This window comes from Pelophylax lessonae (genome assembly GCF_965119305.1).
Source record: "Pelophylax lessonae genome assembly, chromosome: 8".
NCBI lineage: Eukaryota > Metazoa > Chordata > Amphibia > Anura > Ranidae > Pelophylax > Pelophylax lessonae.
This window is the reverse complement of record NC_138775.1, coordinates 158,612,725-158,626,128: the sequence shown is the minus strand read 5'-3', so window position 1 is coordinate 158,626,128 and position 13,404 is coordinate 158,612,725. Positions and strand designations below refer to the sequence as shown.

Sequence of the window (13,404 nt, the reverse complement as noted above, 5' to 3'; positions counted from 1 at the left end):
TCCAAGGTGATCAGAGGAAGCCTGGGCTGGCCCCCTCCCCCCACACTGGAGAATGCAAAACCACCATCTCTAGTGAACTACAAGAGTCAGCAAGCATGTTTAAGGGGAGAAAAATACAGCAAAAAAAAATTGCCAGCCAGCTTCATATTATCATTTATACTGTAACAGCGAGGAAATAACCTCCACTGAAATACGGCATCTGTGTCAGTTTTGACTGTCAATTAATGGTATCAGTATGAAATGCAGCAATTTATACTGCAATGTAACTTACCCCCAGCACCAAGGGGAACCCACCATCGAGGGAGATTTACAGCCCATAAGAGGGGGTCTTCTTACCCAGGAGAGAGGCTGAACCTGGGAAGGCCACAAGGAAGGGTAACTTTTTTTTTTTTTTTAAGGTGTCCGGAGCAAGGACGAAAAAAAGAATGCCTCCACCAGGTACTGCCTGCCTTTTATGCTATTTCAGGGATGCCCTATGGGGGTCAGAGGGGCGGAGTTGACCCGTAGTATGATGGCATGACACAGAGCCAGGAAATATAGATAAATCAATATCACAAATGCTGCTACTTAATAGTTAATATGTAGAATTGAAATTCATGAAAAAAACTCTAGGTCTTTCTGACTAAAATTTCAGTAGCGCAGGGATGGTGGTAACTTCTTACCATTCATACAATAGGTTCAATTGAATCACTGCAGGTGCTGATGTACCACAATGAAAATATAATAAACCAAACAATTATAAATCTAAACTTCACAGACAAGTAAATGCATAAGATGAATGCATAAATAAAATAAAATAGTATCAATAAGAGTCCATCAAAAGTCCATTAAACTTGAAGTACATGGAGCAGGAGGAAACTGTTTATCCATAAAGGGTCACTAGTGTAGGTTTATAGGGAACACCCTTGCTTGCCACCACCAATGTGCCGGAAGTAATATAGCTGGATTTTAGACTCACCAGAAATATATGCCTTTCCACTTTCATGGAACATACGCCCATACGGCGTCCACATTGTTTACTAGCAACAAGGGAGAGGAGCCCCGAGTGACTAATCTACCCAGTGTGGAACCATAGGCGGTTACCAGTGTCTCCTGAGCCCCATTCTTGGAGTTTTATATATTTCTTTAATGTGCAAAGCAATCTGCCAAAAGTGAGTGTGATATTTGAAGTTTTATGAATAAATTTTATGTTTGAAACGGTATCACGCTATTGGAGGCTTTCTGCTTTTGTCATCCATATACACTGGTTGAGAGGAGTTGTCGGCAGTATATCAGGGGATCTGGATCGGAGGAACCATTATTGTATCACATGCTATATGTGCCTGTTCCATGAAAGTGGGGAGGCATCTATTTCTGGTGAGTCTAAAATCCAGCTGTATTACTCCCGGCACATTGGTGGTGGCAAGCAAGGGTGTTCCCTATAAACCTACACTAGTGACCCTTTATGGATGAACAGTTTCCTCCTGCTCCATGTACTTCACATTGGTGCTACTGTGGCAAAGTGGCTTGATTCCGTCCAGCGACGTAGACCTACGTCGCTGGACTCCTCCCCTTGTGGGCGGCACGTGCGTGCCGCTGGAGGCTCGCTCCCGCTGTATTCAGTTACAGCGGGAATCGGGCCAGGGGAGGAGCGGCTCTTACCCGATTGTCGGGGATCGAGTGTGGAAATCCGCCCGCCTGTGTAAACAAAGCGGGCGGATCTCCTAAGTGACAGGCAGGGTCAGATTGCAGGATTCAACATAGCTGAACCTGCGATCTGTTCCTGTGTCACACAGTCCCCTCCCCCCACACACGTCAGTAAGCACCAGGCATACATTAACCCCTTGATCACCAATAAAAATTAACCCCTTCCCTGCCAGTGTAATTTTTACAGTAACAGTGCATATTTATAGCACTGATTAATGTAGTAATGTCACTGGTACCCCCAAAAGTGTCAAAAATGTCAGTCAAGGGTCCGATCTGTCCGCTGCAATGTCACAGTCCCGCTAAAAAAAAAAAAAAAACGCAGATCGCCGCCATTACTAGTTAAAAAAAAAAACAATAAAAATGAGATAAATTTCCTGTAGATAGTAGCTGCGATAACTTTTGCGTAAACCAATGAAAATACGCTTATTGCGATTTTTTTTTTACCAAAAATATGTAGCAGAAAACAAATTGGCAAAAAAAGGTAAAAAAAAAATGATTTTTACATTTTTTTGGGGGAATTTCATATAAAAAAAAATGTGAAAAATGTTGTTATTTTTTCAAAATTGTCTCCCTTTTTTGTATATAGCGCAAAAAGTAAAAATTGCACAGGTGATCAAATACCACCAAAAGAAAGCTCTATTTGTGGGAAAAAAGGACATAAATTTAATTTGGGTACAGCATCGCACGACCGCGCAATTGTCTGTTAAAAGTAATGCAGTGCCGAATCGCAAAATATGGCCTGGTCAGGAAGGGGGTAAAATCTTCTGTTCTTAAAGCGGTGAAAAATACGCTCATTGACAATTTTTTTGTCAAAGACATGTAGCTAAATACATTTTGGCCTAAATATATGACAAAAATTGAATATATTGGATATTTTTTTAACTGTCAAAGTAGAAAAATATTGTTATTTCAAAACTTTTGAATTTTTTTATTAATATCACAAAAAATAAAAAGCGCAGAGGTGATCAAATACCATCAAAAGAAAGCTCTGTTTGTGGGAAAAAAAGGACGTAAATTTCGTTTGGGTACGGCATTGCATGACCGCGCATTTGTCAGTTAAAGTCGCACAGTGCCGAAAAGTGGCCTGGACGTAAGACAGCAAAATCCTCCGGTGGTAAAGTGGTTAATGGACTTTTGATGGACTCTTATTGATTCTATTTTATTTTATTTATGCATTCATCTTATGCATTTACTTGTCTGTGAAGTTTAGATTTATAATTGTTTGGTTTATTATATTTTCATTGTGGTACATCAGCACCCGCAGTGATTCAATTGAACCTATTGTATGAATGGTTACCACCATCCCTGCGCTACTGAAATTTTAGTCAGAAAGACCTAAAGTTTTTTGATGAATCTCCATTCTACAGAGATAGAGATGGGGTGACAGGGAGAGAGAGAGGGGGTGAAACAGAGAGAAAGAGAGGGGGTGAAAGAGAAAGAGAGGGGGTGAAACACAGAGAAAGAGAGGGGGTGAAACACAGAGAAAGAGAGGGGGTGAAACACAGAGAAAGAGAGGGGGTGAAACACAGAGAAAGAGAGGGGGTGACAGAAAGAGTGAAAGGAAGATGACAGGGACAGAGAGGAAGATGACAGGGTAGGGAGGAGTAAGTCTGCTCATCTTACTCACTCAGTCAGAGATGTTCACCATGTAGCTCCTGGCTGCTAATGAAAGGTTCCTGCCCACACATCTTCACACACACACGGGCTGCAGTGAGTGTGTGGGCGGGCATAGGGAGAGAGAGAGAGGGGGGGGGGGGCAGGAGAAAGCAGAGCAGATGCAGCCTCTCCCATTCCTGGAGGGGGGGGAGCTGCTCACTGGGCTATGAAACACACACACACAGCCTTGTGACAGGTGGAGCAGGCTTAAAGGAGGAGCTGCATATTCCCCCTACAGTAAAGCCCTGTTCTTACTCGCCCTGCTCATCAATCCACTCGCAAAATGCGAGCAGGCGAGTGGAATTTTTGAGGGCTGATTATACACTATATAATTGTTTGTATAGCTGTTCTGTTAGATTTACTAAATATATAATTATGTGGCCAATATTGATTAGTTCATATCCATCATATGGATATAAGGGGTGAATATACACTGTATTGTAAATATATTTTGTGAGCTTCTTTAGTGGTAGCTGGATGGATTAGAAGTACAATCAATTATACATGATGGTCCCATGTATGGTATTTCTGGAACTTTAACCCTCTTTTTTATCAATATGGGCTTTTCGTATTCAGGGCGGTGGAGCTGAGATCGTGGCACTTGGGGCCAAACTTTTCTTCATTGTTTATTATTATGAAGTTGTAAGTTATGGTGTATAGTTTCAAACGATGATCGGAACACGTGGCCAGCACATGACCACTGTGATCAGACTTTACTATTGGCTGAGAAATAGGGTGTCTCTGTGTGGGCCCCCTTGGTGAGGGGCTCCTCTCCCTTTTCTTGAAATCGAATATGTTCCTTTAATGTTTATTTGGTGATTATATTTTTTGTCTTCTGCTTTGCAATTTCCTTTTCTCCTTTTTCTTCCTCTTTTTTCACCCTATTCCTTTGTATTCTTATTTTGGTTTATGATGCGCATGCGCACTGGAACTATTATGACTGTTGCGCAGTTTGACGTGTTCACGTTTGCGTATTCGCACGTGCGGTGGCTAGTTCTTTAGTGTGTATGTGCCTACGCTGAGTGTTGATTGGTGTCATAACAGGAGTGGGATGGAAGATGGGGGCGTGGATAATATCCTGCTCCTGCCCCAAATGCTATACCCTGTAACCTGCTGCCTTGTACCCGCTATATCTTGTTTCTAATCCCAGTTTTGGATCCCCCTTCCCATCTGCTTTCTGCACCTCCGTTTTCCCTGCTTTTCATTGTTCCTAATTTTTGTATACAGTATATTGTATATAGTTTGTTATTAGTTAGGCTGTTTGTACTGTAACTTTCTTCAAGATAGAGTTGTTCTGAGGCTAGTTCCAGCTTTTCTACCCAAGGATTTGACTCCATTTAATTTCAAGTGGAACTTTATTCTTACAACATTTGTGCCGAAGAGGAAGAAGAGTGGGTTGGCAGTTCCTCCTAGAATCATTTCTTCTTGGATTGTCAGGACCAGTCAGACTGCTTACAAGTCCTTGGGCCTTTCTGCTCCTTCACAGGTCAGAGTGCATTCAGCAAGAGGAGTGGAGGCCTTGTGGGCATTATATGCAAATGTCTCAATGGAGGTTGCCTACAAAATGGATTGTTGTTGCATAATGAATACCTTCATTCATTTTTACAGAGTTAATGTTTGCTTGGCCGCATCAGAGACATTTGGTTTTATAGTAATTTCTATAGCTGTTAACCATTTAATTCCTTTTTCAGCAGTTCTTCTGGGTGTTTTTCTTATCCCCCACTTTTTTTCCTTTCTTGAATCCTCATGTCAGCCTAGGAATTCCCTCGTTTTCATTATGAGGCTTGGGTGAAGGACCCAGTTTTAATTTATAAGCTAGCTAGAAGTATTCCTGGAGTGCTCAGAGGGGTGGATCTGAAATGAGGAGGATTCAGGAAAGGAAAATTACAGTAAGTACTGTATGTCAACAAACATCCCAATTTTTGCTCTTGACTATGATCAAGAAGTGGTGTTGGTAATTACAGGCGTAGGCATAATTACAATTAGTCCATATGTAAATAAAGGTGGTAGCTTACAATTCTTTGCATTTTTTTAAAAGAATGCAAAACTTCTTTGAAAACAAGTCCCTAGTGAGGGGGATTTCTACAGGAACCATCAGTCTGCAGGACATGGGATGTGCATTATTGCAGGTAAGTTGTATACTTGGTTGTTTTTTCCTAGAAAATATTTTTTTTTACTCAAATTTAGCTCAGGAATAAGTAAAAAAAAAAAAAAAAAAGAATGGGAACCTAATATGGAATTTTTTTTCTCAGGTTATCCAAAAATACTGTATGAAAGCCCTAGTTTGAGAAATGTTTGAATTGTGGCAGATTTTCCTATAGCAAAATGATCGGGTTTATTTTCAGCAGAGATACTGAAGAAGTTTGCTCATCTCAGTCTAATGCTTGTTATATACAGTACATTTATAATTTTCTTGTCTTTGCAGGAATCAGAATATGTATTACTTACATATACACTGTGGAACTTCCCTCCAGTTTCCAAAATAGCATGATGCAGATTCAGTTTGAGACAACTTATACCCCTTAGAACATTCATATTCAGCACGTTCACGATGTTTGTATTCACTTCTATCATCTTTAGCTCTTCCGTCTTCAATTTTTGGAGGTTTTGCACAGGAATTACCTAAAAAAACAAAAAACAAATAAATAATGAAAAGACAAATGCAACACATGGAAGGCATTATGAAGGTAGGCTGTATGCAGTGGTGGGATTCAAAAATTTTAGTAACCAGTTCCGACTTTCCCAGCACAGTGACCAGCGTGCCCCCTTTTAATTCAGAATGACCAGCGTGCCCCCTTTCAATGCACAGTGACCAGCATGCCCCCCTTTCAATGCACAGTGACCAGCATGCCCCCCTTTCTAAGCACAGTGACCAGTGTGCCCCCTTTCAATGCACAGTGACCACAGCATTGCCCCCAATGATTGCAGAGTGCCACAGCATTGCCCTCAATCATTGCAGAGTGCCACAGCATTGCCCCAATCATTGCAGAGTGCCACAGCATTGCCCCCAATCATTGCAGAGTGCCCACAGCATTGCCCCCAATCATTGCAGAGTGCCCACAGCACTGCCCCCAATGATTGTATAGTGCCCACAGCATTGCCCCCAATGATCATTGCAGAGTGCCCACAGCATTGCCCCCAATGACCATTGCAGAGTGCCCACAGCATTGCCCCCAATGACCATTGTAGAGTGCCCACAGCATTGCCCCCAATGATTGCAGAGTGCCCACAGCATTGCCCCCAATCATTGCAGAGTGCCACAGCACGCCCCCAATGATTGCAGAGTGCCACAGCACGCCCCCAATGATTGCAGAGTGCCACAGCATTTCCCCCAATAATTGCAGAGCACCACAGCATTGCCCCCAATAATTGCAGAGCGCCACAGCATTGCCCCCAATAATTGCAGAGTGCCCACAGCATTGCCCCCAATGATTTCAGAGCGCCCACAGCATTGCCCCCAATAATTGCAGAGCGCCCACAGCATTGCCCCCAATGATTGCAGAGGGTGCCAACAGCATTGCCCTCCAATGACTGCAGAGCGCCACAGCATTGCCCCCAATAATTGCAGAGCTCCACAGCATTGCCCCCAATAAATGCAGAGTGCCAGCGATCCCCCCGCAAGACCCATGCACTTACCTTACGGACGGTCACGCAGCTTCTCTTCAGTCCCGCCTCCCCGCGTCTCTGAGTCCTCAGTCCTCCTGCCTCCTCGTCCAATGGCACAGGGTTTGCCTTTCGGCCAATCAGGAAGTGGGAGGACCCGCTCTCTGATTGGCCAGGAGGAGGATCCATGTGACAATAGCGAATTTTCATTCGCTATTGTCACAGAATGGGCGGGTCGGGCGCACTGCTCTGCTCCCCGGCCGCCACGTCTGCGGCTGCGCGGTCCGAGCGCAGGACATTCCCAATTGTACTGCACGTCCTTAGACGCGCAGAGGGATCAGCCGGTTCTGCGAACTTGCAGAAAGTTAGTAACCGGTTCTATGGAAACGGAGCGAACCGGCTGAATCCCACCACTGGCTGTATGTGAATTATGTACCTATGTAAAGCACAAACCGCAATCATTTGTAAAATCTGTACCACCACATGATCTAAAAATGTGTAGGAAGTGCTCTGCAAATGTTTTGCAATTTTATGCCCTTTACATTTTCATCAAACAAAACTTTAGGATATTACATCCTGGACCTCAAAAATCCTCATATCAAATCCACATTTACAATATAATTGTATATATACACTCCCCCTTAAAACCAATACATTCATTACAAATTAATGAACACATAATTATTCTTTAATGCAGTATTGAACCCAAAAGGCAACATTTATTATATTGCAGCTTACCAATTCCAAGATGTGATGGCTGCATTCATTTTCTTTTTTAGGCTTTCTTGGATGCATTTGCTGCTCTCTCTACACATAGAATCAGGCCCTGACCATTACATCCTTGGCAATCTGATGACATAAGATATCTCAGGAGACAGCAGTGCTCTTCAGCAACTGTGGCATAAAACAAAATCCTTGAAAGCTTTCATCCCATACAAATCTGCCCTCCTAAAATACAATTCTTGCCAAAAAACTGTATTTTTGACATACCCTAAAATCCTTTTCTCTTAGGTTCATTGACGGACGCAGTCCTCTGATGCTTATCAGTAGGGTAATACCACCCCCTACAGGAGTAGGACACTAGGCAGAAAGAATTTCTGGCTATGCCTATGGGCAGTCCCTGGGGGTATACCCTCTCTCTTCCTGCATAGGATGTCAGTTTTGTATCAATGCATAGGATGTCAGTTTTGTATCAATTTCAGAGAAAAGTACACCAACCCACTCAAAAAATTAGAGGGGCAGGTACTGCATCCGTCAATGAACCTAAGAGAAAAGGATTTTACGGTAAGTCAAAAATCCAGTTTTCTCTATCAATCATTGACGGACGCAGTCCTCTGATGCATATCAGTAGGGACGTCCCAAAGCAGTACCCAGATGAGGGATAGGAACAGCAGAACAAAAAAAAAACAGTCCCTAAGGCCAGCATGGCCAACCAGGCAACACAGGACTCATCAGAACAACCAGATGAGGTCCACCTAAAAACAAACAGAAAAAGACTCTCAAGGAAGGCCAAGGGGCCCCCTAAACTGCAGCCTGAAAAACCTTGCAGCCAAAGGAGGCATCTGCAGATGCCATCACATCCACCTTATAAAATTTGGTAAAGGGGTGAACAGATGACCAGGTCGCCGCCTTGCACACCTGAAGCACAGATGCCTGATGGCGAAAAGCCCAGGAAGCACTATGCGCCCGAGTAGAGTGCACCTTGACAGGGAAAGGTGGAACCTGGCCCTTAATGGAATAAGCCTGCACCACTGTCTGTCTGATCAATCTGAAAATAGTTGCAGCAGACGCAGGCAGCCCTTTCTTTGGGCCATCCGTGAGCACAAAGAGCGAGTCAGACGAGCAAAAAGACTCGTAGATGTCAAATACACCCATACACAGGGTATGCAGAGCAAATTCCTTAGGATGTTTAGGCTTAGAGCACAAGGAAGGTAACACAATGTCCTCATTCAAGTGAAAACTGGAAACCACCATCGGCAGGAAAGACGGATCCGGCCGAAGCACCACCTTGTCCTCGTGAACCACCAGATAGGGTGAACGACAGGACAGCCGCTAGTTCCGACACCCTGCGCACAGAAGTGATAGCCACCAAAAAAGCCTTGGCACCTTCTGAGACAAGGTAAGCAGGGGAGCCTCCCAAATATTCTCCAAGGGAGGCCTCTGGAGAACCGACAGCACCAAATTAAGGTCCCGTGGTGGTAGCGGAGGTTGCACCGGGGGTACCAAGTGTCACACTTCCTGGATGAAGCTATGCACCAGGGAATGGGCAGCCAATGGCCTCTGGAAGAAAACAGCCAAGGCTGAGACCTGACCCTTGATAGTATTCAAGGCCAACTTTTGATCAACTCCCCGTTGAAGGAAAGCCAAGATCCGAGCCACCGAATACGAGCGAGGGTGGGTCCCAAGGGACTCACATCACGCAATGTACAACTTCCACATATGATGATAAATCTTCCTGGAAGTTGCCTTCCTTGCTTTCATCAGAGTGGGAATCACTGAAGCAGACAAACCCCTGTCCTTCAGCACCTGGCTTTCAACAGCCAAGCCATCAAAGCCAGTGACTGTAAAGCAGGATGGAAGATTGGCCCCTGAGATAGTAGATCCTCCATGAGAGGAAGTCTCCAGGGGGCGTCTGCGTCAACCCTGACCAGGTCGGTGTACCAAGCGCGACGAGGCCAATCTGGAGCCACAAGAATGACCGGAATCCCTTCCACCTATATCCTGCAAAGAAGTCTTGGCAGCAACTTGAGAGGAGGAAAGGCATACATCAGCTGGTACTGGCCCCAGAGAGCCACCAGCTCATCTGCGGCATCTGCCAGAGGGTCCCTAGAGCGGGCCACAAACCTCTGTACCTTCCTGTTGATTGGAGACGCCAACAGATCCACGTCTGGAGTGCCCCAGCGAAGGCACAACTGCTGAAACAACTCCGGATGCAGGGACCACTCCCCTGCACCCAAGGCCTGGCAGCTGAGGTAGTCCGCCTGCCAATTTTCCACCCCCGGAATGTGGACCGCGGAGAGAGCTGAACATGGCGCTCCGCCCAACGTAGAATGTCTGCCACCTCCAGGGCCGCAAGGACACTCTTGGTGTCTCCGTGGTGATTGATGTAAGCCACGGCCATGGCATTGTCCGATTGAATGCGCACTGGACAACCCTCCAGAAGGTTGGTCCAGTGCATCAGGCAAAGTCGGATCGCTCTCAGCTCCAGGACATTGATCGGCAATCGAGATTCCTCCAGGGACCAGACTCCCTGAGCCAAGTCCTGATTGAGGACTCTTCCCCACCCGGACAGACTCGTATCCGTGGTGACAATTGTCCAGTATATAGGGAGAAAGGACTTACCCAACTGAAGCATCGGGGACCGAAGCCACCAGACCAGGGACTCTCTGGTCCTGTGGCTTAACCGAATTGGAGAATCCAGAGAATTCGGGTGTTTGTTCCACTTGAGAAGAATTACCCTTTGAAGAACCCTCGTGTGGAACTGAGCGAATGGGACCACCTCGAAAGAGGACACCATCAGTCCCAGTACTCTCATACAGGTCCGAAGGGACGGCCAGTCGTTGGACATCAATAAATGAACCGCTGACTGGAGCTTCTGGAGTTTTTCCGGAGGAAGAAACACCCTGGCAGAGGCCGAGTCCAAAGTCAGGCCCAGATAGATCTGGGCCAGCCACAAGTCCGAGAACCGGCAAAGGCGTGCCCCCCCACCCCAGTCACGGGTGAGGGCACACCCTCTGGCCGACGGGGCCTTGTCCACAGGTCTGGCGGAACTGGACTTCGGTTTTCCAGACCAGGGACGCTTGGAACCACCCGAGGGAGTCTTGAATTGCTTTGCCTTATCAGCTGCCCCCGAGGAACGAGAATACTTTCTGTGAGCCGAAAAGGACGGACCCCGCCTACAGCGAGAGTCCCTACCCTTGGAAGCCTGTGGGAGAAAGGTACTCTTACCCCCCCATAACACCTTTAATAATGACGTCCAGGGTAGCCCAAAACAGACGGTCCCCCTGGAAGGGGAGTTCCGTCAAACCCTTCTTAGAAGCCTGATCTGCAGACCAACACTTCAGCCAGAGCATACGCCTCATGGCCACCATCGAAAACGACAGGCAACCCAACAGGGAAGCAACGTCCAGCGCAGCATTGCAAGCAAATTGTAGCCTCTGCACCATCTGGTCCAACAGTTCCCCAAATTCAGAAGGGACAGGCTTGCCCTCCATGTCACGGCGTGGGTCCTTAAAGGGTGGTGATCCACCTTAGGTGGCACCGACCACTTCTTCACGTGAGACTCCTCAAAGGAGTGAACCGCCTAGACACCCCAGGGGAACGTTTAAGCTGATCCCATTCCTTAGCGAGTAGGCCAGCGAAATAAGTGAGGAAGCGAAAAAACTTTTCCACCCTTGAAGACTAATGGGTGCTGAAGGCAACCTGTGCCCCAGGAGCGACGACAGCCGCATCCTCCAATTTCAGGGTTTCACGCACCGAAACAACCAGTGCGTCCACCCGTGCCTTATCCTGCACAGTAGAAGAGGCAGAGAGCTCATCCTCACTATCAGAGGAGGCATGGCGTGGGGTACCGGACCCAGCCGGGGTACCCATGTTTGCGGTGGCTGGTTCAGACTCAGAGTACGAGGCATCAGAGGAGGCAGGGGTAGGTGGGGGTCATTTCTGCACACCCCACCCCCTAAAGGCCACCTCCACCGGGACACAAATGCTTCCAGGACCGCTGAAATTGCACCGGTGGACAGTTGAGATCCATAGGGCCCTACGGCCTCTGTGAGGGGATCAGGTGGGGACACATGGTCTGAGGGGTCCATGTTGCACTAATAAAACCCACTAGCAAACTTTGAGCAAAATGACAGAAATTTATTTTTTTTGTATGCAAAAGGAACGTCCCCACAGTGCTACAGCGTCCCCCAGAGGTCAAGCCCACGCTAAGGACCCCTGCAGAGAGAGAGAGAATAAGCCTCCAGTGACTCACTGACCTTAGAATGCAGCAATCTGATCAGGGAGGTCTGCATGTGTCAGCGGCGGCTCAGGAAAAGAAAGTGAGCCAGGAAACTTCCCAGGCTGAAGAGAGGGGCCCCTCCCACCAAAAATGCCTCCAGACACACCCACTGGCTTTCCCAGCAAGAAATCTATTGCAAAATGGGTGAAAACGGGTGTACCAAGATGGCCGCCATCATAGATACAGACAAGGCTACAACAAAATGGCGGCCCCACGCGGCAATAGGACCCCACAAGGAGACCCACCGCCAGCCCTACTACACCATCCAGCCTTGGAGGACCCGACCGAGGCCCCCCTGCACCATCGACCGAGCGGCGCGAACGGCGTACCCCCCGGTCCTCCATGCGGCCTATACACTAAGCCCCAGCCTCAGGTAGGCCCAAAAGTCCCCCACATGGGAGGAGGGTGGGGGGAGAGGAGGGGGGTCACAACAGGATAGAGGGAAACCCACGAGTGTGAGGGTCTGATCACCCCAGGGAGAGGGCATGCGTCCTCCCCAAAATCCATTAGGGAAGGGGGGTGGGGGACGTTTACTCACCATACTGGGAACACAGGCGGGCGCCACCTCCTGACAGGACCCACGCCACCGAAGGAGGGGGGCTGCCGGCCAAATAGGAATGCGGTGACATAAGCCTAGACCCTGTCGTGTGCGTCCTGGCAAGACGTTTAACTCGCGGTGCCAGTCCCTGTCCAGTGGGACTATGTTGTGGCTGACCCAGCGCAGAGCTAGGGCCTGCACGCGCTCGCTCGCCAGACTAGGGTGACCACTGGATATAGGGATCCAGCCCGTCGCCCAGCCCAGGCATAATTGCTTGAGGATCTCACAGGAAAAACGTTCCGAAGAAAGAAAGACTAGATAAAAAAAAATCTACATAAAAAAAAAAAATACTTCAATGCCAGGACCAAAGATCCCAGCAAGGAACTAGGTCCTTACTCCTGACTAGGCAGATTAAAACTGACATCCTATGCAGGAAGAGAGAGGGTGTAGCCAGAAATTCTTTCTGCCTAGTGTCCTACTCCTGTAGGAGGCGGTATTACCCTACTGATATGCATCAGAGGACTGCGTCCGTCAATGAACGATAGAGAAAAAAAACCTATTTCTTCACTCTCATTAATACAACCATAATGACATTTGTGGGGACAGCTCCACTATACAGTTATCGTCCCCACTTAACCACTTGCAGACTGCCTAACGACTATTATGTCGGCAGTCAGCCCCTCACAGGCAAAACGACATAGTACTAAGTCACTAGCCTGTGAGGCTCTAGGGAGCGAGCGCGCGCCGCCGGAGGCGCACTCCCGCTCGCTCATGGACCCCCCCCCGCGCGTGTGCCCAGCGGACCCGATGTCTGCCGGGCACTCGCGATTGTCCGTTACAGCGGGAGAAAGGCAGGCGGCTAATGTAAACAAAGTCGCCTGTCATTCTCCCCTGTGTAAGAATTGAGATCATACGGTTC

General features: G+C 47.3%; 1 protein-coding gene across 1 annotated transcript in view; it reads right to left on the bottom strand.

Moving 5' to 3' along the window:
• The window catches only part of LOC309562208 (uncharacterized protein), a gene marked incomplete at its 5' end in the record, with an annotated part of 1,875,955 nt that overhangs the window by 1,765,626 nt on the left and 96,925 nt on the right, over positions 1-13,404 (bottom strand). The window contains one exon of the mRNA XM_082266327.1: positions 5,791-5,964. Coding sequence (XP_082122453.1) covers positions 5,791-5,964 — 174 coding nt within the window. The remainder of the gene's footprint in view (positions 1-5,790; positions 5,965-13,404) is intronic.